Genomic DNA, 27,738 nt, shown 5'->3' on the forward strand with positions numbered 1-27,738 from the left:
TAACATCAAAGACATGCATGTTAAAACAATGATACAATACTTTTCACCTATTAAATGGTAAAAATAAAAAATATAATACCCAATGTAGGCAAGGGTTGACACTTATATAAAATCACTTGAAAGAAAGAACTAATTAGCAACAGATACCAATATTATCTAAAAGTTATATCCTTTGGTCCAGTAATGCCACTGTCAGATGTCAATGCTAACACTTCTCTGCTCATCAGTCCCCAAGATAGAAGACTTTTAAATGGTCTTAACCTTCTTAAAGGACTTTTCCCCAGATACCCAGAAACTCCTTTTCTGCTGCTTCAACCAGCTCTCAGAGCATCCAGCTCTGTTTTTTAAACTCCTCCCTCCCCCCCCAAAGGTCTCCCTTCTTTCTTGCACATAACAAACACTCAAATATTTCTTGAATAAATGAGTAAATAATAATATAAATCCAATTCTGATAAAGAAAATAAAATTACTGGGTTTAACTCTAGATGGATTACAGGATGCTTTTATTTTTCTCTCTACACCATTCTATTTCCTCCATATTTTCTAGAACAAATACATACCAGGTATACTTTTATAATATGGAGAGAATAAACACACAAAACTGTACTTTCTCCTCCATTTGAACTGGCTCTTAGGTCTAGATCAGAGATACTCATGCTTGACCTGGGATAATAAATGAAGCTCAGCTGTATGATTTCCATATATTCTAGAAAACATTTAGGACCTATGGTATGTCTGGCCTCAACAAGCAGCCATTAAATCAGTTCTCTTTTCTGGAATTAAAGATTAACACGTTAACACAAAATTAATGCACGTCTCAAAATCAAACAGTCATCCTGTCTGCCATCTCTGAGCATATTACAGATTTCTTTCATAATACAAATCTGGGCTGGGCACAGTGGCTCATGGCTGTAATGCCAGCACTTTGGGAGGCTGGGGCAGGAGGATCACTTGAGGTCAGGAGTTCAAAATCAGCCTAGGCAACACAGTGAGACCTCATCTCCCGCAAAAAAATTAAAAATCAGCCAGGTGTGGTGGTAGTCCCAACTACTCAGGAGGCTGAGGCAGGAGGATCACTTGAGCCCGAGAGTTCGAGGCTGCAGTAAGCTATGATCATGCCACTGCCCTCTACCCTGGGCAACAGAGCAAGACTCTGTCACAAAAAAAAAAAAAAATACAAATCTGCCTAAAGGGCTTGCAACACTATTTCACAAAGTTGGCTGTATTCTTCCTCTTCACAAATGGCCAGTTTGATGCATAGCATATTTAGCTACAAACACCTCTGCTGACGCTCCCTGCAACATTTTCATGGCTCGCCAATAGATCTGTCCGCAGTTCTCAGGTCTACCAAAGATGTGGTTCAATTCTTCTCTGATGTAATCCATCCAAAGATCTTTAAAAGGAACCGAAAAAATTACTGTCAATAAACAATTAGACAAGTGACAAGGCTTTATTAGGCAAACTTATTTAATACCCATTCAACTTAATTTCTAAGAAACTTAACTTACTGGTATTTCCCTAACACCCTATGTGAAACAATACCTCTCTCTTAGCTTCTTTACACTAAATGTGTAAGTGAAAGACTTTTTTTAAAGTAAAAAATCTTGACATTAATCAAGACAGTCTCTGTTATTTAATGAACTCAAATACTAAACTTTTAAAGAGGGAAGATTTTTTTTTTTTTTAAATAAAAGATTTACCGTTACCATGCACATGGAGACAATCACATAGTGTTTACTCCAAGACCGAAGATTTTGCTGAGTTTCTTTCAAGGCAAAATTGACCTCAACGAGTTCACTGTAACCTTGTTACCATGCTTAATAAAATTTGCTTGGGTGAGCAAAAATGACACATTCATTCACTTCACCAGGAAAAGTTGTCTGTGGAAACCAGTAGGAGCTAGGATATTTTTTAAAATGTGAGTTTATTAACTATACGTATCAGCTATACATGAGTTCATAAATAAGGCCCCAGACTTTACATACCTATACCCACAAGTATATTGTACAAGTCCTACAAATGAGGGTAATGCAGTGATAAACAATGACAACGAATGCCAATTAGCACTCCACCTTTAACCCTTTGTTATAGCTCCCATTCCTTTTTGTTATGACCTACCTTATTAAATTTTTCCTTAAAATACATTTTTTTCAGAGAACTAAGCCAAGCAAATCTTTCTCTAATTCAGAGTTCTTCATAAGACAACCCACGGACCCTTGAGCTTGTGAACTTGAAATTATGGCAGAATTACGTGTTCAAGTATTTATGCACAACACAAAGGAGGCGGCAAAGTCAGGATTCAAATTTTATTCTAAAAAAGGGCCATGAGGCAAAAAAAAAAGCGCTAAGAAACCCCATTTGAACCATAGTAATTGATCATTGCAAATTCAAACGCTCATGTGTCTGTGAGCAAAGTCTACTTACCAGAATCTACAGATCCAAACTCTCTCAAAGCCCTCTCATAATATTCTCTTATATTTGCCATCTTGCAGGATTCCTAACAAAAAATAATCAGACAATCTTCACTCAAAAGCCTATTTTATAATGTTGCAAACTCATTTCAACCATATTGTTAAGCAGCTACAATCTGTTAGGTATTTGAAGGGGAAGGTGGGTTAGGGTTTAAGATGAATACAGCCTGGCTCTCAACCTGTCCAGAAAAAAGGTCAAAGGTACTACACACCAAAGTGAAATAAATGTCAAACATAAAAACACTTTGCTCTGGTAGCATGGAGAAAAGCCCAATTAGAAAAAGTAAGCGAACATGGGCAGCTTCACAGGAAACATAATATTTGATTGCATTGAGGGATGAGTAGGATTTAAATTTTTTTTGAATGGAGAAGGTTATACTCTCATGACTAAGGATTTCTTCCTTTTCAGTATCTGGGCTCTGGCACATACTAGTTATATCCACCTTAAAACTTCTTTTATCAAGGCAAAGTCTAAACAAATATTAGATATACAACCTTCAGCAAGTTTTTTTTAAACTCTCTCACCTTAAACATTTCCTCACCTATAAAACAAGGGTAGTAATTAGCACAACTACAAGTATTAAACTAAAATGTTAATTAAGCACCTAGCAGAATATTTGAAACTAACTTTACAATCAATAACCGCTAATTCTTTTTTTTTTTTTTTTAAGACAGAGTCTTGCTCTGTTGCCCAGGCTAGAGTGCCATGGCATCAGTCTACCTCACAGCAACCTCAAACTCCTGGGCTCAAGCAATCCTCCTCCCTCAGCCTCCTGAGTAGCTGGGACTACAAGCACATGCCACAACACCCAGCCAATGTTTCTATTTTTAGTACAGACAGGGTCTCACACTTGCTCAAGTCTAGTCTCAAACTCCTGACCTCAAGTGATCTTCGCACCTCAACATCCCAGACAGAGAGCTAGGATTACAGGTGTGAGCCACCACGTCTGGCCTAATTTTTCACCTCTATTTTTTTTTAAATGTATTCTTTGTTTCATTTTCAAAGTAGATTAACATCTTCAATTTAAAAATCCTTTTGTATAGTAAAATGACTATTTTCTCATTCATATTTCCCTTCACTGAGATTGTATTATAGAAAGTCAATTTAACCTCATTTTTACAAATGCATGAAAAACAGAATCATACTTTGTGAAGGGCTCATAATGTTCATGGTACTATGCAAAGTCCTTTCTATCCAGTATCCCATTTGGCCTTACAACTCTCACACTCTAAAACAATATAATGACCTCCTTTATAGATGAGGATGCAAGGCTTAGAAGTGACTTGCCCAGGCACATAACTATTATGTTATTAATCCAAAACCTGGCTATCAAACATTATGCTATACTATTTCCTTACTGCAAGACTTGAACAGATGCTTGACTCACACCATGATTCAAACCATGAAAAATAGTTCAACCTCACTAGTAATTTCTAAAAATTCAAATAAAAATAATAAATAATCAGAATATCAAAATAAAATAGAAAAAGCAAAACTGAATACTTGGAGAATCAATGAGGAAATAGATATACTGGTATATTCGATGATTGACCGCTTTGCTATAACTTCCATTCCTTCTTATTATTGCCTACATTATAACTTTTTCCTTACAAATAAGTAAGTATAGCTCTTTTGGCAGACTATCTGGCAATACATAAAGAACCAGAAAAAATAAATTAGTACTCCCAGTCCTTGAAATGTATCTCAAAAAAAATCCCTCCCCCCAAAAAAGCTACATTAACAAAATGTCTATAGCTCTGTTCTCAGTATCAAAAACTGGAAACAACCTATGGGTAATCAAATAGTTACAAAAACTACATGCTTAGGAATAACAATACAACCATTAAAAATATTATTTACATCATATCACACTAAATTATTAATCTTTTCCCCCATAATGGATGTGTATAAACTATGTAAAAATATAGCAATGTGTTTACAAAATGTTTAAAAAAAAAAAAAAACAGAGAGTGAATCCCTCCCCCACATGGCATATAAGTCAGAAATCAGTACAAAACAGGGTGCCAGGTCAGGCGTGGTGGTTCACGCCTGTAATCCTAGCACTTTGGGAGGCCAAGGCAAGAGATTGTTTGAGCACTTGAACTTGAGGTCAAGAGCTTATAGAAACATTGCCACAAATTAGTAACCCACTAACCCATTTTTCCAGACAAGAAATGCTTAAACAGAACACTTACTTGTTCTTTTTCAAACTGAATCATTTTCCTGAAAAAATCGACAGAAAATGGACGGCTTTCCTGTAAACTAAAAAGCAGTAGGGAGATGTCATCTTCCACAATGACAGAAAGCCCCTTACATCTCATAAATACAAATACCCAAGCCAGTGCCTCCACGACATGCTTAATGAAGACTTATCTGCCACTCAGTGGAAGGACCTGACCTGATGGCCACTCTGATAACTCAATGAACACTTTCAACCAGTAATGACTTACTGTTTACCATCAATAAACTCTTCCCTACCCAGTTTTCTTATTGCACTCTTCTTTCTCACTTCTAGAGTCTTAAGTTCTCTTGACTGCATCTCAAAGTCTTTCTGGAGACCAATAATTCCATTTCTAAGAATATATTATAAAGAAATAATTTCCAATATGGATAAAAAATATTTGTGCAGAAATTGTCATCAGAGCAGCATTACTGTGGACAAATAAATTATGGCACATCCACAGAGTGGTACATCATTCAGCTACTTTTAATCAATGATGTTTATGAAAAATTTTTACTGAAGGGAAAAAAGGCCAGCCTAATATTCATCTATAAAAATCGTATACAAAATTGAGATTACAGTATAATCTCAACTACACAAAAAACAAATTTTAAAATGATAATATTATCAGTGGTTTTTCTCTTAAAGATGGGATTACAACAAAATATTTACTTGTCTTTCCCCCCACCCCAATAGGTATGAACTGTTTTTATTGTTCAAAAAAAGAAACAGGAAAAAAAATTATGTTTTAAAAAATAAATAAAAAGTCAGGGTTTTGGCCGGGCGAGGTGGCTCACGCCTGTAATCCTAGCACTCTGGGAGGCCGAGGCGGGTGGATCACTCGAGGTCAGGAGTTCAAGACCAGCCTGAGCAAGAGTGAGACCCCGTCTCTACTAAAAATAGAAAGAAATTATATGGACAACTAAAATATATATATACAAAAAATTAGCCGGGCATGGTGGCGCATGCCTGTAGTCCCAGCTACTCAGGAGGCTGAGGCAGGAGGATCACTTGAGCCCAGGAGTTTGAGGTTGCTGTGAGCTAGGCTGACACCACGGCACTCTAGCTCAGGCAAGAGAGTGAAACTCTATCTCAAAAAAAAAAAAAGGAGACAAGGTTTCACTATGTTGCCCACCTAGGCTGGACTCGAATTTCTAGGCTCAAGCAATCCTCCCACCTCAGCCTCCCCAGTAGCTAGGAATACAGGTACCTGACTTTGAAAAATTACTTCTTGAAAAAAGTCTCTTTCCAGCCTGGGCAATATACTGAGACCTTGTCTCTACAAAAAATTTCAAAAAATTAGGCAGGCATGGTGGCATGCACCTGTTGTTCCAGCTACTCAGGAGACTAAGGCAGGAAGATTGCTTGAGTCCAGGAGTTCAAGGTTACAGTGAGATATGATCACACGACTGCACCCAAGCCTAAGCAACAGAGCAAGACCCTGCCTTAAAAAAAAAAAAAAAAAGAAAGAAAGAAAAAGAGCCTCTCGGATTACTTCGTCAGATAGAAACAATCTGGGAATGAGTGGCTGAGTATGGGGTGGGGAGACCAGTAACAACTATGAACATTTGTGAGTACCTTTTAAATACGGCTCTGGCCTTTTTGTAGCCACCACTTCGATAAGCCCAATCCAGGTACCTATCCTTCAGGGTTACTGAGTCAGCACCTGTCACAGCTAAGAGAGCTTTCTACAATTTAAAAGAAAAAAGAAACAAGCAATGTGAAGAAATTTATAGGTATCAAAACAAATTTTCCGAGAACCATGCAAGCCACTCAACAGTGCTTTAGGAGCACTGCTGATGAAACAACCCCAGAGCTAGCCAACCACTCGACCCATCTGCCCACTGCCCACACAAGACCTACAACGTGGAGCTGATACCTTAAAGACTGCCTCAGTGTCTTCTTGGCTTCCTGTACTCTCACTCCACTCTGCCCAAGAAATCCACAGCGGCAGACAAACCTGCTTATAATAAAAAAAAAAAAAATTAACATATAACAAAATATCACAGGTACCTCATAAATATGTAAAATACTAGGTATTAATAAAAAAATTGTTAGAAAATGACAGCGCTATGTTCTGAAAACTAATCACTATAAAGGCAGGTTTCTCCTAAAATAATCCGTAATTATAGATTCATTCTCACTCTGTCCTCATCGGGACAGAATTCTCACTGCCCAGGAGGAATGACATATCAAAATACAGACAGCCTCCTGACCAAGTCACCCAAAGCAACATTCTCCAGTGAATTTTAGTTGCCTTCTGTTGGGAAATACTGCCTATACCTGTAACATTATCAATCATCTTTTAGTTAATTAAGCAATTAATAGTCCATAGCTAGTCAGACCCACAGCTACCCAGGTCATGTCTCTGCTGTCTAGGACCTGTAACACAAGCACTAACTAATCTAGGCTGAACTATCTGATCTTCACTTAGGGCCCAGAGGCACACACAGATGAGCAGGAAATCGGCTTTTTTCCCCACTTTATCTCCTACAATACATTTTTCCTATGAGTAAAAAAGATTCACAGTAATAGCTTTAAGATTTAGACCTTTAAACTCTAAGGTTTACAAATGTATTTAGTTTAAAAGTTGTGCTTGTGTTCACTTTTGGATGCAAGGGAGAATAACACTCTGTTAGTATTTCTCACTTGTATAATAGCTAAATAGAATAGGAAGTTTTATATAATTTAGTCAATTTTCAAATAAACGGTTAAAAATAAGCTATTAAATGGCATGCTATACATTCTAAGAGCGGTAAAAAAATAAATATATATATTTTTTAATTTAAATTCTACTCTTGACCCTTGAACCATCATCATTTAATAACAAGTGCCACTCTAGGGTTGGCTTTCATCAGACAAGTATATTACAAATGAGCTTTGGCTGAAGTCTTAAAAGATTTCCCCAAAAGAAGGAAATACAAAAGACCCAATTCACAGACCTGGGGGTTCAGGTGCACAAAGGCTTCTTCAAAATGCACGGCTATGTCAGGGCTCTCTGAGGCAATCAGCATTTGTAGCTTCTGCTGCCACATTGTTACAGAGTCTCTAAACAATTCAGTCCCAGCTACTGCCACCTCCAGAGCATCCATAAAGTACTTACGGTGCGACAACAACTCAATCTAGATAAGACAAAGGATCACTGGAAAATGAATTACTGAAACCTAAATTATCTATGTAAATGGTAATTAGACCACATTTGAGGCAATAATTTCAACACAGCCTTTCCACTAAGGCTTTTACCATGGCTGCTAAACAAGCACAAAGTGAACAATCTGAACTTCCTCCTTTCTGTGCTCCTATCCACGAGGACTATCGAAAAACAGAGAAGACAAAAGGCAGAGGCAGGAGGATGACCTGAGGCCAGGATTTCAAGGCCACAGTGCACTATGATTATGCCTGTGAAAAAACCACTGCACTCAGTGTGGACAACACAGTGAGCCCCATTTCCAAAAAAATTTTTTTAATTTTAATCTTTCTTACACGCTAAGGACGTCGTAAGCTAAGACTTAAGGAGGAAAAGGCATTAGTCAGGTAAAAGTGGAGTCCCCAGGAAAAGAGAAGGCTCTCCCAACCAGCATGTGCAAGAGGCTAAGGGTGAGAGACAGGTTGGATATGAAAGGAAATCCAAGTTCAGAATGGCTGGAGGGTAGGATGCAAACTGGAGAACTGGAAGAGGCGGCTAGAAAAACAGTTGAGGAGTTTGAGCAGCTTTATTGCAAGGACAATGGAAAGCCACAGAATAATCTGAAAATTTTAAAAGATCATTCTGTGGAGAATAATCTGGAGAAAAGATGGATACAGAATCAGCTAAGTGTTTTAAGTTAGTGCAGTTAGTGGCAGTATGCTTATAGACTCTCGTTCAAGGCAAGGTCACCAAATGAGTAATTAGGTGGTGTGCTTAGGAAGGGCAACATCAGAGATTTGAGGAGCACAGCGTATCTGAAGTTGCCACAGTGGTGAACATGCAAAAGAAAGATGATATTGGAAAGAGAGGAAGACGGCCAAGGCAATACTCGAGGCCCATGTGAATTTACAGGGTGTGACTGGCCAGCATTCAATAACTCAAGCAAGGGCAGCTGAAATTATCCAGGCCTGCGGTTTTCGCAGACAGATGCCATAATGAGAAAAAGGAATCTCAGTCTTGGTGTAATAATACAGTAGGCTACTATATAGCATGTGCACTATGTAAATATATATAAAGAGTATGGAGAAAATGTTAATGTAAAAACAGTAGACTATAATACAAAATAACAAGACATTACTTGCAATAACATAAAAATGATATGGACCCAAAGAGGCAAGAGTTATACAAATAAAGAACATTCAACAAAGATTTTTGTTCTTTTTTTCCCCAATAAAGGTATTTAAATACATTACACATACACTATCTCACGTAATGCTCTCAACAACTTTGCAAGTTGATTTAAAAAAAAAAGGGTCACTACTTTAAAATCGAGTAAACAAAGTCAGAAAAGTTCATCGGTTTGTCCAAGTCACCTAGACATTAAGTGGCAAAACCTGGTCTAGAACTGTGTATTCCCGTAGCACATTATTCTGGTCTCTGTAACAATCTTTACCATGGAGTATGGATCGTTTAATATGCCTCTTACTACAATGTCAGCTTCTGAAACACAGAAATACATCTAATTTGTCTTTAGTGTTATCAATGGTTAATCTGGGCTAGCCATATGTTCAGGAAAGGGATATTCAAGTAAAAGAGGAATGAGTGGACAAACAAAATAAACCCAAATTGTGAATCTTTGTTCCGAGTGTTTTTCACTATTGCTCCCTTTATTAATATGGATTTCATGTTTAGCACACACCAAATACTGGCAGCCAAATGTATACGCTCTCAACATATCAAACTTCCAAATGGCCTTAGTCATAAAACTATTAATATGGCACAAAACAATTGGAATCAAGTATATATAACTGGCAGGGAATGTATTCCCTACATCCTTACCCATTGCTTGTACTGCAATTCTGGCAGAAGCTTGAGTTCATGTGCCCTCCTGAATACAGTCATGGTTCTTTGGAGCCTCTGAAAACAGAAAAATCCCTCAGTTCGTTACAAGATCCCAGCAGGGTCCTTTGGCCTCTGACATGAACAAAAGTAGTTTTGCATTTTCCGAGAATTTAGAGAAGAGACTGAGTTGCCCCTGCATGGTGTTTCACTTATGAATAGATGCACTGGGCAGCTGTACCAAACAGAGCCCAGAAAGAAGAGAGTTCCTCCTAACCTGGTAGCCAGTTACCTGGTGGCAAACCAGTCTCAAACCTTCAGAATGACAAGTCACCCAGAAAGAAAGAGAGAGTGGTAAAGCATGAATGAAGTGCTTAGAAGTTGTCTCAGACCCCAAAAGATCTGTGCTTTCAGAAGAAAGTCACTTTCGGCCGGACGCGGTGGCTCACGCCTGTAATCCTAGCACTCTGGGAGGCCGAGGTGGGCGGATCGTTTGAGCTCAGGAGTTCGAGACCAGCCTGAGCAAGAGCGAGACCCCATCTCTACTAAAAATAGAAAAAAATTATATAGACAGCTAAAAATATATATAGAAAAAATTAGCCAGGCATGGTGGTGCATGCCTGTAGTCCCAGCTACTCGGGAGGCTGAGACAGGAGGATCCCTTGAGCTCAGGAGTTTGAGGTTGCTGTGAGCTAGGCTGACGCCACGGCACTCACTCTAGCCTGGGCAACAGAGTGAGACTCTGTCTCCAAAAAAAAAAAAAAGAAAGAAAGTCACTTTCTAGTCAGCCATTGTGACCATGTAACCTAAGTCCTTACCTTCCCTCTGAGGAACCCATTAGTTGTCTTCTTAGCAAATCTTTCCGAGCAAAAGTTCATGTAACACTTCCACATGGCCTCTAGAAAAATCAGAAAGACTATGTTGACCAGATCACCAATTCTCTTAGTTCAACAATCATCATGTAACTTTTCTTCAAAGGGAAAACTCCTCTGAAGAGGAGTATAAATTAGCCTGATGAAAAAAAGTGTTATTCTGATTACAGCCAAACATCTCAAATATTGGGGAAAAACAGAGGAGCAATGGTGTAAATATAAAAATCCAGGTTATGTATCCCCTCAGCCTTTATCTTCCAATATTACAAAATAAAAATTCAATCTCTATCAAAAGATAATTAAGGAATGATAATTTTAAAGTCTTCTGAATTATTTCCTAAGTATCATTTCCCCCAAATAAATGACTATAAATACCACGACTACTGAAGAAGGTAATAGAAGCTCCACCTTTCACAATCAGAGAAAGAACAAGTGGGAAAGCCAGGTACAATGTAAACTGTACTCCAGAGAGGTTCCTGATATTGATTTTGATAGTGGGAACAGGAACTTCATTTTCACACTCATGGATACTATTACTTCTATATCACACCATGATTTGGTGAAGTTCACCTGTTGGCAGAGTCTCCACTGCCTCTTCATACACGGCATAGCATCTCTCCTCCCTCCGGCCCAACTCCACTGATTTGGCTAGCTTCGTCATAGGCGGCTCTTCTCCTGGCTGTGACTCTATCTCTAATTCTCGCCTTGCCACATAATCCCAAGTGAGAGGATCATCTGTGTGTAGAGCCTGAAGGCTGAAAAATACAGCTTACTGGTATCAACCCTACAAAAACAAACTCACAATATCAAACAGATCCTCATCCAAGCGGTGAGTAAAAAAAGAAAAAAAGAATATCAGACAGACAGTTATCTATACTCTAAAAATGTACACAGGACACCTCTTTAATAACTGCAGTACCATAAGAGCCATTTCCCAACAGGCTCTCCAGAGTATCTTCACTCACTGTATGAATTGTGTCAATGGATCAGAGCTGTCACACATTTATTTATTGAGTTTGAGAATGTTTCAAACATCATTCACAGGGGCCAGGCGCAGTGGCTCACGCCTGTAATCCTAGCACTCTGGGAGGCCGAGGCAAGTGGATCGTTTGAGCTCAGGAGTTCGAGACCAGCCTGAGCAAGAACAAGACACCATCTCTACTGAAAATAGAAAGAAATTAGCTGGACAACTAAAATATATAGAAAAAATTAGCCGGGCATGGTGGCGCATGCCTGTAGTCCCAGCTACTCGGGAGGCTGAGGCAGGAGGATTACTTGAGCCCAGGAGTTTGAGGTTGCTGTGAGCTAGGCTGACGCCACGGCACTCTAGCCCAGGCAACAGAGTGAGACTCTGTCTCAAAAAAAAAAAAAAAAACCACCAAAAACCCACATCATTCACAAACTTTAACTTTTTAAGTTACCTCTCAAAAGTCAAATCAGCAGTTACCTATGACAACACAAGCCTCCATGAGTCCTGGAAAACCTTATTGTATCTGGGCTCTTGATTTTCTATAATAGATGCAGACAAAAAGCACAACCTACTCCTCTACTGAAACCCTGTAGATATCCAAAGAACAAACTGATCCATGTTCTATTTTATCTCCTGTCAAAGTAAGGGGTGTTACCTGAGAATGGAAATATCCACAAAGTAGGCTACAAGTAATTCTTAAGCCATATAATCAGACGTTACAGAACGAAATTACCTGCAGCACTCAACTGTAAACATCTATCAGTATAACTCGCATTTTATGAATATAAAAGGAAGGTCAGGCAAGCAAGAGTTAGATTTTTATATAAGCCTTAGATATATTTGTTAATGATTAAAGATAAACTATTCCATAAAGGAAGCAAATAAGTGTATCAAAAAACTTCTTCAGAGACATACTTTTTAAATTTAATATGATACAATGGTCCTAAAACTTAGCTTTTTCTTCAGGAATTTAGTGTGGTACCTTCTTTCCTCCCTACTAAACATCCAACCTGAAACTCTTACCACAAGATCAGAAATAGATATGTTCACCTTTCTACTATTTTACTTACTCATCATAAATTTCTTTTTGGAGATCTTTGGCAAACTCAAATAGCTGTGCAATTGAAAGCAGTGACAGGTGAAATTCCGCACCTAAATTTAAAAAGCAGGGGAGGAGAGGTTCACTGTCAATAAGACTTTTAAGAATCATTTTACTCTAAAAGTACCATTTTCTTAGCACTATAGTTAATTTTTTTTTTTTCAATTGAGAAATGGGGGCCAGGCACGGTAGCTCACGCCTGTAATCCTAGCACTTTGGGAGGCCAAGGTAGGAGGATCACTTGAGGTCAGGAGTTCGAGTTCAGCTTGCGTAAGAGTGACCCTGCCTCTATAAAAAATAGAAAACCTAGCCAGGCGTGGTGGCACATGCCTGTCGTCCCAGCTACTCAGAAGGCCAGGGCAGGAGGATCACTTGAGCCCGGGAGTTTGAGGTTGCTGTGAGCTAGGCTGACGCCACGGCACTCTACTCAAGGCAACAGAGTCTGCCTCAAAAAAAAAAAAAAAAAAAAAAAAAAAAAAAAGAGAGAGAGAGAGAGAGAAATGGGACAAAATAGAGAAAACCAAAGTTACCCCATAGTCCCCCTATACAAACAAAGCCATTATTAATATTCTAGAGTATTCATAAGGTAACAGACTAAATCATCTATTTCTTTCAATTCCCCATGAGTTAAGTACTCAGTAAGAACTTACTGAAATTTTCAATTATAGCTGAGGAGAAATAAGCCTTTTCTGAAAGAAACAGGACACTATTCCCATAGAACTTTATATACAATCTAATGGAAAATTTCAAAATTAGCTAAAGGTCTTCCTCATTATGAAAAGAAGTTTCACTTCCCTACCAAAAATAAATGTTCATACTCAAAGAACACTGAAAATTAAACAACAATAAATAAAAATGTTCAAAAGATACCTACCTTTAATTATGCTTACAGAATTTTTGTAGACAATCCGTGCCAACTTGCCCTGAAGGATTTCTTCAGGATAATCAAGATTCTCCTAGAGTGTTACATTAAACATAACTCAACAGTAGTGCCAGTAAGTAGAAAAAGCACCAGGATGAAAAGTAACAGTCCTGGACTACCTGTGCCCACATGACCTCTGGCAAATCACCTCTCTGGGCTAGTTCCCTCACATGTAAAATGTGCAGCTTGAATAAGATCACTGATCTTCCAACTGTGTTCTCACAGGCTGCTGGAGTAGCGGCAAGGTAATATGGCTTAAGGCCTCACTCTGCGTCTACACCACAACCCGTCAGGTTTTATATTCCTTGTTTGCCCTTCTGTATATTATTTTCTTTGAATAAGAAAAGTTCTGAGATGGAAACCTCAATAACAGATGATAGCAAAGTTCCTTTTTTAGCACTATTATACTAAATCTTTTTTTAAAATTATTGTCACATTAAAAATCACTAAAAACGGAAAGGAGGCTAAGAACCACACATTTCACAACTTTTCTCAAGATCCTTCAACCCATTAATAAATCACTTACTGAGACCATACGGTATTAAAGAATAGCATTTGGCCATTCTATCAGTAATAATTTTGAAGACCACTTCAGTTAGTCCAAATATCTGTTTCTAAAGCACAAAACTTCATTTCTATTACTAAGCCTATTTATTTAATTAAATCAACACTCGACCCATCTTAAAGTTGCAAGATGTGGCAACATTAAATTGAACAGAAAAATATATTTCAAAGATTTTCTCTTCCTCCTAAGCAGGCTCAAAACACCATGTTTAATAAGTTACAATACAATCAATATTTAAGACCTTACCACATCCATGTTGGCTTTTTCAAATTCTTGCTTTTCTTTCCTCAGTTTTTCAACATGCATCAGCTCCATCCTAAAGTACTACAGAAAGGAAATAATAAACTGAAAATCTTTAGAGATGCTTTTTTTAAAAATTAGAAATATGTAAGATGCCATTTTTTTTTTACCCATAAATATGGGATCTGGAAAAGTCTGAGGGTGTTATATTTTATTTTGCTATGAAACCAGTTGACACTAACAAGGTATGGTAAAAATGGTATTATTTTATCCTCTTTTGACAAGCAATTCAGACATATGAATCAAAAACTTTAAAAATGTTTGTACCCTCAGTCATCACTTCACTAAACTGTAAATTCGAGTCCTAAGTTGGTGAAGATGTCCTTAATACAGCTGATAAGTATATAAGCTTGTCATCTAACAGTGAAGGTTACTGCAAGGGATTTTATTTATGACCTTATCCATATATCTCAAGTGTCAACAAAGGCCAAATGGGAAATTTGGACATCTAATCCCATCTAGCAGCAAAGAGGCAAAGCAGTATCCAAGGAGGTATACTAAACAGAAGATTTAAAGAATCTCCAGAATCTCATAAAATAACAGCCAAAATGTCTAAGACTCAATAGAAAATCACTTACTATACCAAGAACCAAGAAAATCTCAACTTGACTAAGAAAAGACAATCAAGAGACACCAACATCAAGATGACGCAGATGTTAGAATTATCTGACAAGATTTTAAATCAGCCATCATAAAAATGCTTTACAAAAAGACAAAAAAGAAAAACCAAATTCTTGTGAGGATGCGGAAAAAAGGATAATCTCATACACTGTTGGTGGGAATATAAACTAGTACAGCCAATATGGAAAACAGTATGGACTTCTCTCAAAAAACTACAAATAGAACTACCATATGATCCAGCAAGCCCACTACTGGGCATTTATCCAAAGGAAAGAAAATCATCATATTGGAGATGTTTGCACCTCCATGTTTACTGCAACACTGCCCACAATAGCGAAGATATAGAATCAACCTAGGTGTCCACCAGATGAATGGATAAAGAAAATGCAGGCCGGGCGCGATGGCTCACGCCTGTAATCCTAGCACTCTGGGAGGCCGAGGTGGGCGGATCGTTTGAGCTCAGGAGTTCGAGACCAGCCTGAGCAAGAGCGAGACCCCATCTCTACTAAAGATAGAAAGAATTATATGGACAGCTAAAAATATATATAGAAAAAATTAGCCGGGCATGGTGGCGCATGCCTGTAGTCCCAGCTACTCGGGAGGCTGAGGCAGTAGGATCGTTTAAGCCCGGGAGTTTGAGGTTGCTGTGAGCTAGGCTGACGCCACGGCACTCACTCTAGCCTGGGCAACAAAGCGAGACTCTGTCTCAAAAAAAAAAAAAAAGAAAATGCAGTAGACATACACAATGTAATACTATTTGGCCATAAAAAATGAAACCCTGTCATTCATGGCAACATGGATGGAACTGGAAGGCATCATGTTAAGTGAAATAAGTAGGAACAGAAAGTTAACCATCACATATTTTCACTCATATGTGAAAGCTAAAAAAAGTTGATCTCACAGAAGTAAAAAGTAGAACAGAGTCCACTAGAGATTGGGAAGGCTGGACAGAAGTGGAGGATATGAAGGGATTTGTTAAAGGATATAAAATTACAGCTAGATAGGTGGAATAAGTTCTAGTGTTCTATCACTGGAGGACTACAGTTGACAATAATACATAGTTTCAAATAGCTAGGAGGATACTGAATGTTCCCAACAAGAGCAATGACAGAAATTTTAGAACTAAAAAATACAATAAGTGAAATAAAAGAACTGAGCAAGTAGACCTAAGAGCAGAATGCAGACAAGAGAGGAAACAAACAGTGAAACCTAAAATAAAACAATAGGCTGGGCTTGGAGGCTCACACCGATAATACTAGCCCTTTGGGAGGCAAAAGCAGGAGGACTGCTTGAGACCAGGAGTTTGAGACCAGCCTGAGCAAGAACAAGACCCCATCTCTACGGAAAATACAAAAATTAGCCAGGTGTGGTGGCATGTGCCTGGCTACTGGGGAGGCTGAGGCAGGAGGGTCATTTGAGCCCAGAAGTTTGAGATTGCAGTGAGCTATAATGGCGCCACTGCATTCTACCACGGGTGACAGAGCAAAACTCTTTCTTAAAAAAAAAAAAAAAGAAAAAAAAGAGAAAGAAAAAGAAAAAAGAAATAAAACCTATGTTTCAAATTTCTATAATATGCATAGAAGTATGGGTAATTAGATTATGAGTGCTTTTCCTTTTTTTTTTTTTTTTTTTTTTGAGATAGAGTTTTGCTGTCGCCCAGGGTAGAGTGCAGTGGTGCCATTATAGCTCACAGTAACCTCAAACTCCTAGGCTTAAGCAATCTTTCTGCTTCAGCCTCCCCAGTAGCTGGGACTACAGGCATGTGCCACCATGTCCGGCTAAATTTTTTTCTATATATATTTTTAGCTGTCCAGATCATGTCTTTCTATTTTTAGTAAAGACGGGGTCTCGCTCTTGCTCAGGCTGGTCTCAAACTCCTGACCTCCAGCAATCCTCCCACCTCGGCCTGCCAGAGTGCTAGGATTACAGGCCACGTCCGGCCTATGAGTACTTTTTCTATACTCAAAAATAAAAGTTCTTTTCATAAAACTATTTCCTCTGAATTATTTATGATAAACAAATTCTAATATCTTTTGTTAAGAACAGGCAATAAATTTCCATTTTGGTAAATACAAGTATGGAAATTTACAAAAGGCTCCAAAAAACATATAAATGACAATAACACACAATACCCCACTAACAGTGAGGAGGGATGATTCTTACAAACCTTCTCAAATGTCTAACAGAATGTAAAAAGGAATGTCTAACAGAATGTAAAAAGAAGGGATGCAATACAAAGCTACAATATAAAAACATCATTAAATTACTTACAAGACCAGAAATACAGTTGAGACAGCTACAAAACCTATGAAAACCTGTATCTTTTCCCCTTCATCACATAGGCTTAATTTTCATTTGAGGACTAAATAGCAGTTTCTCCTTTATCTCAACAAATGCCTCCCAAAAGGGTGCAGTTTCCAACAATATATCATTTCTAGCATTTGGGGTGTTTTTAAATCAAAATCTTGGCCATCAAGGTGCTAGAGCACCCTCCAACAGAGTAAGTCCCCTAAGAAAGTCAGGACATACTAACAGTATCTATCTCAAGAAAGAGACAAAAAGAAAAAAGAACCTGGAGAAAAGAGGAACAGAAGTCAAAAGAAGGCAGAAGGGAGGGAGGAGAACCAATTGGAGAAAAAAAAAAAAGTAAGAACAACAAAGATACAAAGAAACTGAAACTGGGCCAGGGGTGGTGGCTCCTCCCAATAATCCTAGCACTTTGGGAGGCCGAGGCTTGAGCTCAGAAGTTCAAGACCAGCCTGAACAAGAGTAAGACCCCGTATCTCCACTAAGAATAGGAAAATTAGCCAGGCATGGTGGTGCATGCCTATACTCCCAGCTACTCAGGAAGCTGAGACAGGAGGATCACTTTAGCCCAGGAGTTTGAGGCTGCAGTGAGCTATGATGATACCACTGCACTCTACCCGGGGCAATAGAGCAAGACTCTGTCTCAAAAAAAAAAAAAAAAAAAGAAGGCAGCTCACACCTGTAATCCTAGCACTCTGGGAGGCCGAGGTGGGAGGATCACTCAAAGTCAGGAGTTCGAGACCAGCCTGAGCAAGAGCGAGACCCCGTCTCTACTAAAAATAGAAAGAAATTATGTGGACAACTAAAAATATATACAGAAAAAATTAGCCAGGCATGGCGGCGCATGCCTACAGTCCCAGCTACTCGGGAGGCTGAGGCAGGAAGATCGCATGAGCGCAGGAGTTTGAGGTTGCTGTGAGCTAGGCTGATGCCATGGCACTCTAGCCCAGGCAACAGAGTGAGGCTCTGTCTCAAAAAAAAAAAAAAAAAAAAAAAAAAAAAAAAGAGCTATAATTGGCCCCCCCAGAGTCTAATTCTCTATCTCTTCACAGGTGGGGATTCCAACCTCTCACTAACCCACCCATAAGCTGCATAATGTCAACACCTACCATTGGCCAAGAAATACAAAGATGTTTCCTCTCCTCTTCCCCCACATTTATCCCTGGCCTCCGTAAATTGAAGTCTTTTCAATTTAATAAAGAATATATGTCTCCAGAGGACTAAACTTAGACATCACTCTCTCACCCTATGTGCTCACACACTCACTTCTTGATAAAGTTTTGGGCACTCTGGATGAAAACGCAAAGCCCGAAGAAATAGCTGCCTTGCACTTTCTGAAGACAATCGGTCCTCCATTTCCCATTTGGCAGCCATAATCCACAAAGCTACAAATGAAAAAAAATCAAGACTTCATTTCAGTAAATTAATCAAGTCACGTAAGAAAAGACCAATGCTCCAATTTTAATACTCAAAAGATTTTATTTTTTGAGACAGGGTCTCACTATGTTGTCCAGGCTGGAGTGTAGTGGCATGATCATAGCTCACTGTAGCATCAAACTCCTGGGCTCAAGTAATCCTCCTGCCCCAGCCTCCCAAGCAGCTAAGATTACAAGCACGTGCCACTACACCTGGCTCATTTTTTTTTATTTTTGTTAAGAGATGGGATCTCACTATGTTGCCCAGGCTAGTCTCAAACCCCTGGCCTCAAGTGATCCTCCCACCTCGGCCTTCCAAAGTGCTCAAATTACTTAAAGAATTTTTGTTTAAAACCTTACCATAAGGGGAAGGGGATGGACAGAGGGAGTTTTTAACTACAAAGTTTTGTTCCTTTATTTGAAATTGGAAAAAATATACAGACACAAATTGGTAAATGCTAACATATGTTCAATCTGGATGATGGGTACATAAGTGCCTGTTATTATATTTCATCAGATCTAAGAAAAACATTATTATAAGTCAAATACAAATTTTAAAGGTGTTAAAATGCCAGAAAAATCACTTGGGAGGTTGAGGAGCGAGGATCACTGAGCCCAGGAGTTCAAGGCTTCAGTGATCTATGATTGTGCCACTGTATTCCAGCCTGGGCAATAGAGCAAGACCCTGTCTTTAACAACAACAACAACAACAACAACAAGAAGCCAGAAAAAAATGTATATGTTAGAATCAATGAAACAAAAATGTTTTGCTCTTTTCTCTATATTTAGAATAGTTCACAATTTTTCTAAAAACCTTTGTCCTTCTACATGGGAAATTAACCCCACATTGATATTCTAGTTATTTCCCTACAAACTTAACAGAAGTCAGCTATCTTACCAAGCAAGATTGCATTTGATAAAAATGATGCATGGTTGGTAACTACATCTGGACTAGGAGGACCAGGAATGGTGGCCAGCTGTTACTTTGGGTTTTCTTGAGCATATGACTCCTGAAATTGAGCATGGACATTTCTAGGATCTCTAGAAGCCATGCCCAGCTGTGATCATCCATAGAACTTCTAAGCCACAGTGGCTCCCCTACCCACTCATGTGATCTCGTCCCCTCACACCTGAACTGTCACCTTATGAACCAGAGACTGGCCTCCAAACTGCTAAGAGTACTCTGCTGAAGAAACACACCCAATGCTGTACTGCTACATCCTTCTAAGAAAACTGGTGCCAAATGTAGCCTATTTGAGTCTTGTGTAGCATAAAATATTTCGTTAAGCCTAATATCCTGAGAATAGGTACTGAAGCACCTCCACTATAAAATACACCATTCATACATTATTCACAAGAGAAGACTTTCTCTTACAAAACATGAGTACCTGCTCTATGCCAGTACTCTTCTAAAATCTATATTAATATTTTCCCATTTAAGTTTTTAAAATCCCTCAAATTTGCCTCCAAATAAGATGTCCCTCAAAGGACCCAAAAGCTTCTTTTACCATCAACTGAAAAGAAATATAGTCCTTCTTGCCTGCAGACACAGTAGGCAGGGATGAACTAAGAGACAGCTATTCAGGAACAAAAACTGCTGAGGCCAACTCTCTAAGCACAGTCCCCAAAATAAGTTCTCTTAAGTTCATCAAGAAAAATTCCAATTAGCTTGAGTCTAAATATTAATAAAATACAGAAAAGGAATTGACAAGGATTTCACCATACCTGGCTTGTTGGAATGAATGGCCAACATGGCAGAGAATATCTTGCTAAGTTGAGTTTTGGTCCCCTGTAAAAGAGGAAGAAATATTTCCACTTCCTGCACAGAGAAATCACCACTATTACTCTTGAAGTATTATGTACTATCCTCACCAACTGTAAAATCCAATGGGGCAAGATCTGCTATTGCCAGGGACATATCAGTAAATACAGACACACTCATAGTTTTCTTCTCTCTAAACCACTACACATAAACATTCTAAATATCTAAAAATAATTTCAACTTTACTGAACAAATATGCATAAAAATTATTTTGTTTTCATCTGACACAGAAGCCATTTAGATAGTCATTCAGATATACAAATGTTACACTGAAGTTCAGCCTTCGTGGGATCTTTTCCCATTTGTTAATCCTACACCTTTAGAGAAAACATGGAGCTCAGTAATCAAGTATGAAGCTCAAAAGGCAGACTAACAGAAAATAGAGAAGGAGCAAGACATGGCTTTACTTACCCATTTCTTACAGAAAGCTACATAGGTTAGCCAAAGTTGAACATCATCCTACAAGAAAAACAATGTAGTAAGCTGGCTGAATTTGACCTCTGTATATAATACACCTTTGCACAAATTAACTTCGTTAAAAAACAAGGGTAGATTTCAGAAGTTCCCATGTGTTACCACACCCCTCAGCCTAGCATACTCTTCCTCTTAATCATGATAATTCAATCTCTCCCTGACTCCCATCCACCATGTTCCAAGATAAAATTTGTTGTTTATTCAATTTGTTCAATGCAGATCTTAAGTGGTCTCAATCAGGGCTGGCAACACAAAATTTGTCATTCCCAAGAATCTAAAGTACTTCCTATATATTAATAGTACCACCAATCCCAAAGCCAAACTTTGAAGAAAATCAAGTTACTGAGATACTTTCCCTACCTAACCATGTATCTACCACCTCTAAGTCTTAGGTGTACTTTGTATCAAACACACTATTTTCAGCACCATCCTCACAGAGTAACCATATGGTAATAAGATCAATGTTCTTACTGGTTTGTTAAGTGGCTCAAAAAATGTTTCCAGCAATGATACCATCATTAAAGTAAGTATTGAGGGCCAGGTGAGATGGCTCACCCGTGTAATCCTAGCACTCTGGGAAGCTGAGGCAGGAGGATCACTTGAGGCCAGGAGTTCCAGACCAGCCTGAGCAAGAGTTAGACCTCGCCTCTACAAAAAATACAAAAACTAGCCAGGCATGGTGGCACATGCCTGTTGTCCCAGCTGCCCAGAAGGCTGGGGCAGGCAGATCACTTGAGCCCAGGAATTTGAGGTTTCAGTCAGCTATGAAGATGACACTACACTCTATCCTGGGCGACAGAGCAAGACCCTATCTCAAAAAATAAATAAATGAAACAAGATAAAATAAGTATTGAGATACCCAAGAATATAATAAATGCATTAGAATATCCAGCTCACAATATGCATAATACATATCTTCAACTCTTAAAGTTAAGGATGCTCTGATCACTTACTTTCCACTTTGCTGAACCACGTCGGAAAACACTTTGCACCCGGTGTATAATAGAATTCTCAATCTCATCCCTCTTAAATGAATAGCCAATGCGCTAAAAAGGAACATAAAAAACAAAGCCTCAGTTTAATCAAGTTTCTCCAAAAGCAGCATTTCTACTCAATCATTTAACAGTACTGATAAAGCAAATATATTGCAAATATCTATTATGGGCACATCACCATTCAGTTTATCAACAACACTGTCTCCCAAACACAAGTTCTAACTATACAGCCACACTGTTTAATTCTGTTATTTTTTTCCCAACTTCTAGAAAATCTACTTACTGCTCTTCTTTTCTGGATCAGCTCCAAAAGATTAATTTCATACTGTGGAAAAAAAATACAAAAAAATAGAAACAAGAAAAAATTATAACCTTTTAAATATAGAAAATATATTAATTAAAATCATAAAGTAGAAATCAAGAAGTAAAATAGAAGATAATTTGCTATAAATAACCATAGTTTACAATAAATGTCTAAACTTCACTGAAAATTGACCTTAAATCTATAAAATACAGAGCCATTAACAAGCTTATAATTGCATGCTTCATTTAAAAATTGTTTTATGAAATATTTCAAGCACACAGAACACTCCATGCAGCTACCATACGGCTACATCAAAGCCTACATGTATTCTACTACATTTGCTTCAAATCATTTTTAGAAAACATTTCAAATAAAGGTGAAACCCCCTATGTATCCATCTCTGATTCCACTCTTCTTCCTCTCAAGAAGTAGCAACTATACTGACTTCATTATCATTCCCACACATGACTTTGCACTTTAATGCTGTCTTGAATACTTTTAGATTTTATATAAATGGTATCATGCTACACTCATCATTCCCTATTTTTACTCAACGTTATTTCCTGTTAAACATGGAATTCAAGTTCGTTCATTTTAACTGCTATCTTTCATTGTACGAATGTGCAATTTACCTATCCCCAGCTCCTGCTGATGTACATTTGTTTCCAATTTTTCTTTGTTACAAAAAGCTGCAATTAATAATCTCATACATATCCTCTTGTGAACATAAGAAGGAACTTTCTCCAGGGTGTACCCCATGCCTACCATAAATATGTAATCTCCCCAAGGCACTAATTTTTGTCTGCTTAAATTTATTCCTGTACCCCACTGGATTAGATCAGTGTCGTATACATAGTAGGCACTCATCAATTTACTGTGTGAATGAAATTGCTGGGTCATAAGGTACATTCATTGTCTAACTTTATGGGATATCACCAAATTACCTCCCAAAGTGATTGTACCAATTCTGTACTGATGTCAGCCTTTATGATGGATATGAAACAGTACTATGCCCTGGTTTTAATCTATATTTACCATATTGCTGATGAGACTGACATCTTCCCGTACGTTTAAATATGAATGATGGCTCCCCTTTGTGAATTGCATGTTCATATGATTTAGTGATTTTTCTTCCCAGTTGTTTGTCATTTTCTTCTTGGTTTGCAGTTCTTTATATATGTTTACATACGTAGTTCTAACTGTATGTGCTGCAAACATTTTCTCCCGTTTTGTGGCTTGCCTCTTCACATTTGCAGTGTTTTTGCACAAAAATTTGCATGTTATGGCCGGGCCCAGTGGCTCACGCCTGTAATCCTAGCACTCTGGGAGGCCGAGGCGGGTGGATCGCTCAAGGTCAGGAGTTCGAGACCAGCCTGAGCAAGAGTGAGACCCCGTCTCTAATAAAAATAGAAAGAAGTTAGCCTGACAACTAAAAATATATAGAAAAAATTAGCCAGGCATGGTGGTCCATGCCTGTAGTCCCAGCTACTCGGGAGGCTGAGGCAGAAGGATAACTTGAGTCCAGGAGTTTGAGGTTGCTGTGAGCTAGGCTGACGCCACAGCACTCTAGCCCCAGCAACAGAGCGAGACTCTGTCTCAAAATAAATAAATAAATAAATAAATTGCATGTTTAACACAAATTAATCTGATCATAGTTTGTGCTTTCAGCCTTAAAGAAATCTTTCACTATGTGAAGTCATTCTTTTATAGTTTTTGCAAAAGATTTAAAGTTTTTCCCCAGAATAAGCTTTTCAATTCAACAGGAATTTGTTTTTATGCATTACGTGAGGAAAGGATCTAATTTTATTTTTTCAATGTGAACAAGCAGAACCTCACTGATTTAAAACACCACTTGCGTCTCATAGCATGTTCATGGTTGTACGCAGGAAAGGGGGTATATATGTAGGACAGTCAGAGAGAGTGTATGTGTATATGTTTGTGTATTTTTTTAATCTACTTACTTCAGTTACACTCTAAAACTAAACAAATCAACAGGTAGCTCTTCAAATATTTGAAGAGTGAAATCATTTGCCACTTCTCAAGTTTCCTTAAGGTTAAACATCTCTAATTCTTTCAATGAATCCTCCCACAACAAGGCTTCTATCCTCGCTGCCCTCCAACTAACCTCTCCAATGTCCTTAAAATGTAGTCTTAAGCACAGGCTTAATGGCTCATGCCTGTAATCCCAGCACTTCAGGACACCGAGACGGGAGGACTGCTAGAGCTCAACAGTTTTGAGACCAGCCTGAGCAAGAACGAGACCCCGTCTCTACTAAAAATAGAAAAATTAGCCACACATCGTGGCCCACACCTGTAGTCCCAGCTACTTGGTAGGCTGAAGCAATGAGGATGGCTAGAACCCAGGAGTTTGAGGTTGCAGTGAGCTATGATGATGATGCCACTGCACTCTACATGGGGTGACAGAGCGAGACTGTTTCCAAAAAAAAAAAATAGTAGTCTTAAGCCTAATATAATGCTCCAGAGGGGGACTGATAAGCGCAAAACACTTTTTTTCAAACGAAGATCTTCTGAGTACATACCATTTTCAATGTCCTCTGCTCAACTAATTTATCTGATGCTCCATTTTTGTTAACATACTTAGATTATATTTTGACATAATATGCCCTGGGCCCATTTTGAGTTAGCTATCTACTACAGGCCCTAGGATCTCTTTCAAAAACAAGATTTTTAGCCAAGTTTCATATCTTATTTATTCAGCTCAAAACTTCTAGTCTTGGTAAACATTTCATCTTGCTATCGGTTCTTTCTGAATACGGATTCTGCCACCCAATGTATTAGCTATTTCCTCCCATCTAAAAATTGGTCTGATATGTATAATATCTTCCTCAATCAAACCTTCTATCCATTTAGAAGATGAAAGAATCTTGCAGTACACCTCTTCCCAAGTTGACAGACTTACATATACAAGTGTTAACTTTCCAACAATATGCTATCATCAAATTCACACTCCTCCATCTTACCGACAAAGAGGCAAATTTCTTGCTGAAATCTGACACACACTGTGTCTCTGGCAATCTCTGATCTACTAACTCAACAGAAAGAAAAAAAGAAAAGAGAAAAGAGGGTGGGGGAGGGGAGAGGGAAGAGAAGAGATTTGGGGAGGGGAGAAGAGAGAGGAAGGTAGAGAAAAAAAAGTTCAATTTGGCAAGGACTACAGCCCCAGTGGAGCAATGCTACTCCCAATGATCACCTCTACCCCTGTTCAAAAATACCTGTCTAATCAACAATTCTGGAATTTTGAAGAAAATTGATGTTAAGCTCATCATTCTATAACTGATTTAAAATTTGTGAGAGGATTAAAAAGTAATGAAGCTATTTACTTACTTGAACATAACTGATAAAGTCATCCTTGAAAAGGGCTCTTCGCTGTATTCTGTATTCTAGATGGGAAGCCTTCCTAATGATAGCCCTGAGGAGAAAAACATTTTAACTATAACACTTGAAAAGATCAAAAGTTAAATATCTTTGGGTTTAAGTTTATTTTGAATATATTTAAAACACACATTTGCCAAAACCCGATTCCCAAACACAATTATCTTTCATAAACAAGTATTCTCTTAACATGAATACGTCTGCGTTCTTAAGGCGTCAGGATACAATGTTGAACTTTCAGGAAAATCATCTTAATCAATTGCCAGGACCACTGATGATCCTACCAGCAAAGCCAATTATGTTAAGTATTTTTACATTATTTTATGTATGGTATAAATAAAGATTTCTTTTCCTCCAAATTCAGATCACTTAGGTTTTAATAATCAAATCTCCTTCCCAAGTTGGTCCAAGTGCAGTGGTGTTTACAACTAATGGATCACAACTAGTTACAGATTCCTTTGTTCCTTCTCCACTCCCACTGCTTCACTTGACCAGCTTAAAAAAAATAAATAAATAAATAAAAATTCTTTCCTAAATTCCTCTTATTTCTGAGTTTTCAACATGTAAATTAAAAAAAAAAAAAAAATCTAGGGCTGGGCTTGGTGGCCCACACCTGTAATCCTAGCACTTCAGGAGGCCAAGGGGGGACGATTGCTTGAGGTCAGGCGTTCAAGACCATCCTGAGCAAGAGTGAGACCCCCCCATCTCTACAAAAAAATAGAAAAATTACTGGGGCATAGTGGTGCATACCTGTAGTCCCAGCTACTCAAGAGGCTGAAGCAGAAGGATCACTTGAGCCCAGGAATTTGAGGCTGCAGTGAGTTATGATGACACTACTGCACTCTAGTCCAGGTGACAGTGCGAGACTGTCTCAGAAAAAAAAAAAAAACTAAATTCTACCTAAAAAGGTTATTGCTACAAAGGACTTCTGGGAGAATATTCAGCGTCTTTAGCTAAGGAGTGAGCACACAACACGTGCATATCAGGAGAATTTAACGCAAGATGTGCAGATGATTGCCTTCAGTAATGGTAAGAATAACGTCTACTGAGCACTAAGAATCCACACTGCTAAGTTCTGTGTTTCATTAAATGTTGAGACTTCCACAGTCACATTACTGCATTCACAATCACTGCACTAAAAGAAAAAATAGTCACAGAAAACTAAAAAAACTATCAAACATAATGAATTTTTTTTTTTTTTTTTTTTTTTTGAGATGGAGTCTGGGTACGTTGCCCAGACCAGATTGGAACTCCTGGGCTCAAGTGATCCTCCCGCCCTAGCCTCCAAAGTAGCTGGAACTACAGGGGCAGGCACCGTGCCCGAAAACGTAATTTTTAACAAATTACCGAATGCCTACTCTGTGCCAGTCGCTGTGGCTAGGCTCTGGGGCAGCATATGAACCTGAATTAAACGGTTCCCAGCGTCGAACCTAGTTAGGAAGATTTAGCTACTCCTCTGGGGCTCCCACAGCACTCGCATCTTTACAACAGAACACTGTAATAAATATGTTTAAAATGTCTGTCTCTCACACCAAACGCAGTGCCTTGTTAGCTCCTGACGGGGAGGGACCCTGGTCTTATCTCCTTGTGTAGCCGCAAGACCTGACTCCATAAAAAGCTGTATGTTTGGTGGTAAACAGACAGACGGGATCACCCTGCAATACCTGAGAAATTAATTCTGGGAATTATCAAAACCCGGCAATGAGCTTTCGCCACGTCAGGAAAAATAAAACACAACCCCAGTGTCCCCACACCCCCCTCCGCCACACGCGCCCTAAACTCCCAACAGCCTGCCTCAGCTCTTCCCCTTCCCCTCCCCCAGCCCTCTCTCACCTAATCTCCACACGACTGAACAGTCCAGTGCGCTCCAGCTGTTCCAATTCGGGGAGTCTGTCTTCTAGACGCTCCTGAATTATCTCCGCCATGAGGTCCCAACTCTACAACACAGCAAGCAGCGCCTAAACGGTGAACACGCACAGCAAGACGCCCCCCTCCTCGTGCACACACCCAGCCCGCGTGC

General features: G+C 38.7%; 1 protein-coding gene across 1 annotated transcript; it reads right to left on the minus strand.

Moving 5' to 3' along the window:
• Positions 1–63: 63 nt before the first annotated feature.
• Positions 64–27,728, minus strand: UTP6 (UTP6 small subunit processome component). The gene is made up of 19 exons (XM_069480998.1): positions 27,552–27,728; positions 25,671–25,755; positions 22,305–22,346; positions 21,980–22,072; positions 20,964–21,011; positions 20,456–20,519; positions 18,582–18,700; positions 14,334–14,411; positions 13,475–13,556; positions 12,572–12,653; positions 11,102–11,286; positions 10,478–10,557; positions 9,660–9,737; positions 7,636–7,815; positions 6,573–6,653; positions 6,272–6,381; positions 4,668–4,734; positions 2,425–2,497; positions 64–1,393 (listed from the first exon to the last, which is right to left on the minus strand). The coding sequence occupies exons 1-19, from the start codon at positions 27,641–27,643 to the stop codon at positions 1,236–1,238; spliced, it is 1,797 nt and encodes a 598-aa protein (XP_069337099.1). The 5' UTR covers positions 27,644–27,728; the 3' UTR covers positions 64–1,235.
• Positions 27,729–27,738: the final 10 nt, after the last annotated feature.

The sequence above is a fragment of the Eulemur rufifrons genome, chromosome 9, assembly GCF_041146395.1.
Source record: "Eulemur rufifrons isolate Redbay chromosome 9, OSU_ERuf_1, whole genome shotgun sequence".
Lineage (NCBI taxonomy): Eukaryota > Metazoa > Chordata > Mammalia > Primates > Lemuridae > Eulemur > Eulemur rufifrons.

Excerpts from the sequence above, each read along its gene's own strand:
- UTP6 (XM_069480998.1), bottom strand. The coding sequence starts at position 27,643 with ATGGCGGAGATAATTCAGGAGCGTCTAGAAGACAGACTCCCCGAATTG. Across the intron at positions 18,701-20,455 it reads CATTCATTCCAACAAGCCAG|CTTTGTGGATTATGGCTGCC; the intron begins GTATGGTGAAAT and ends TTTCATTTGTAG. Across the intron at positions 10,558-11,101 it reads AGTGGAGACTCTGCCAACAG|AGGCCATGTGGAAGTGTTAC; the intron begins GTGAACTTCACC and ends TGATTTTTCTAG.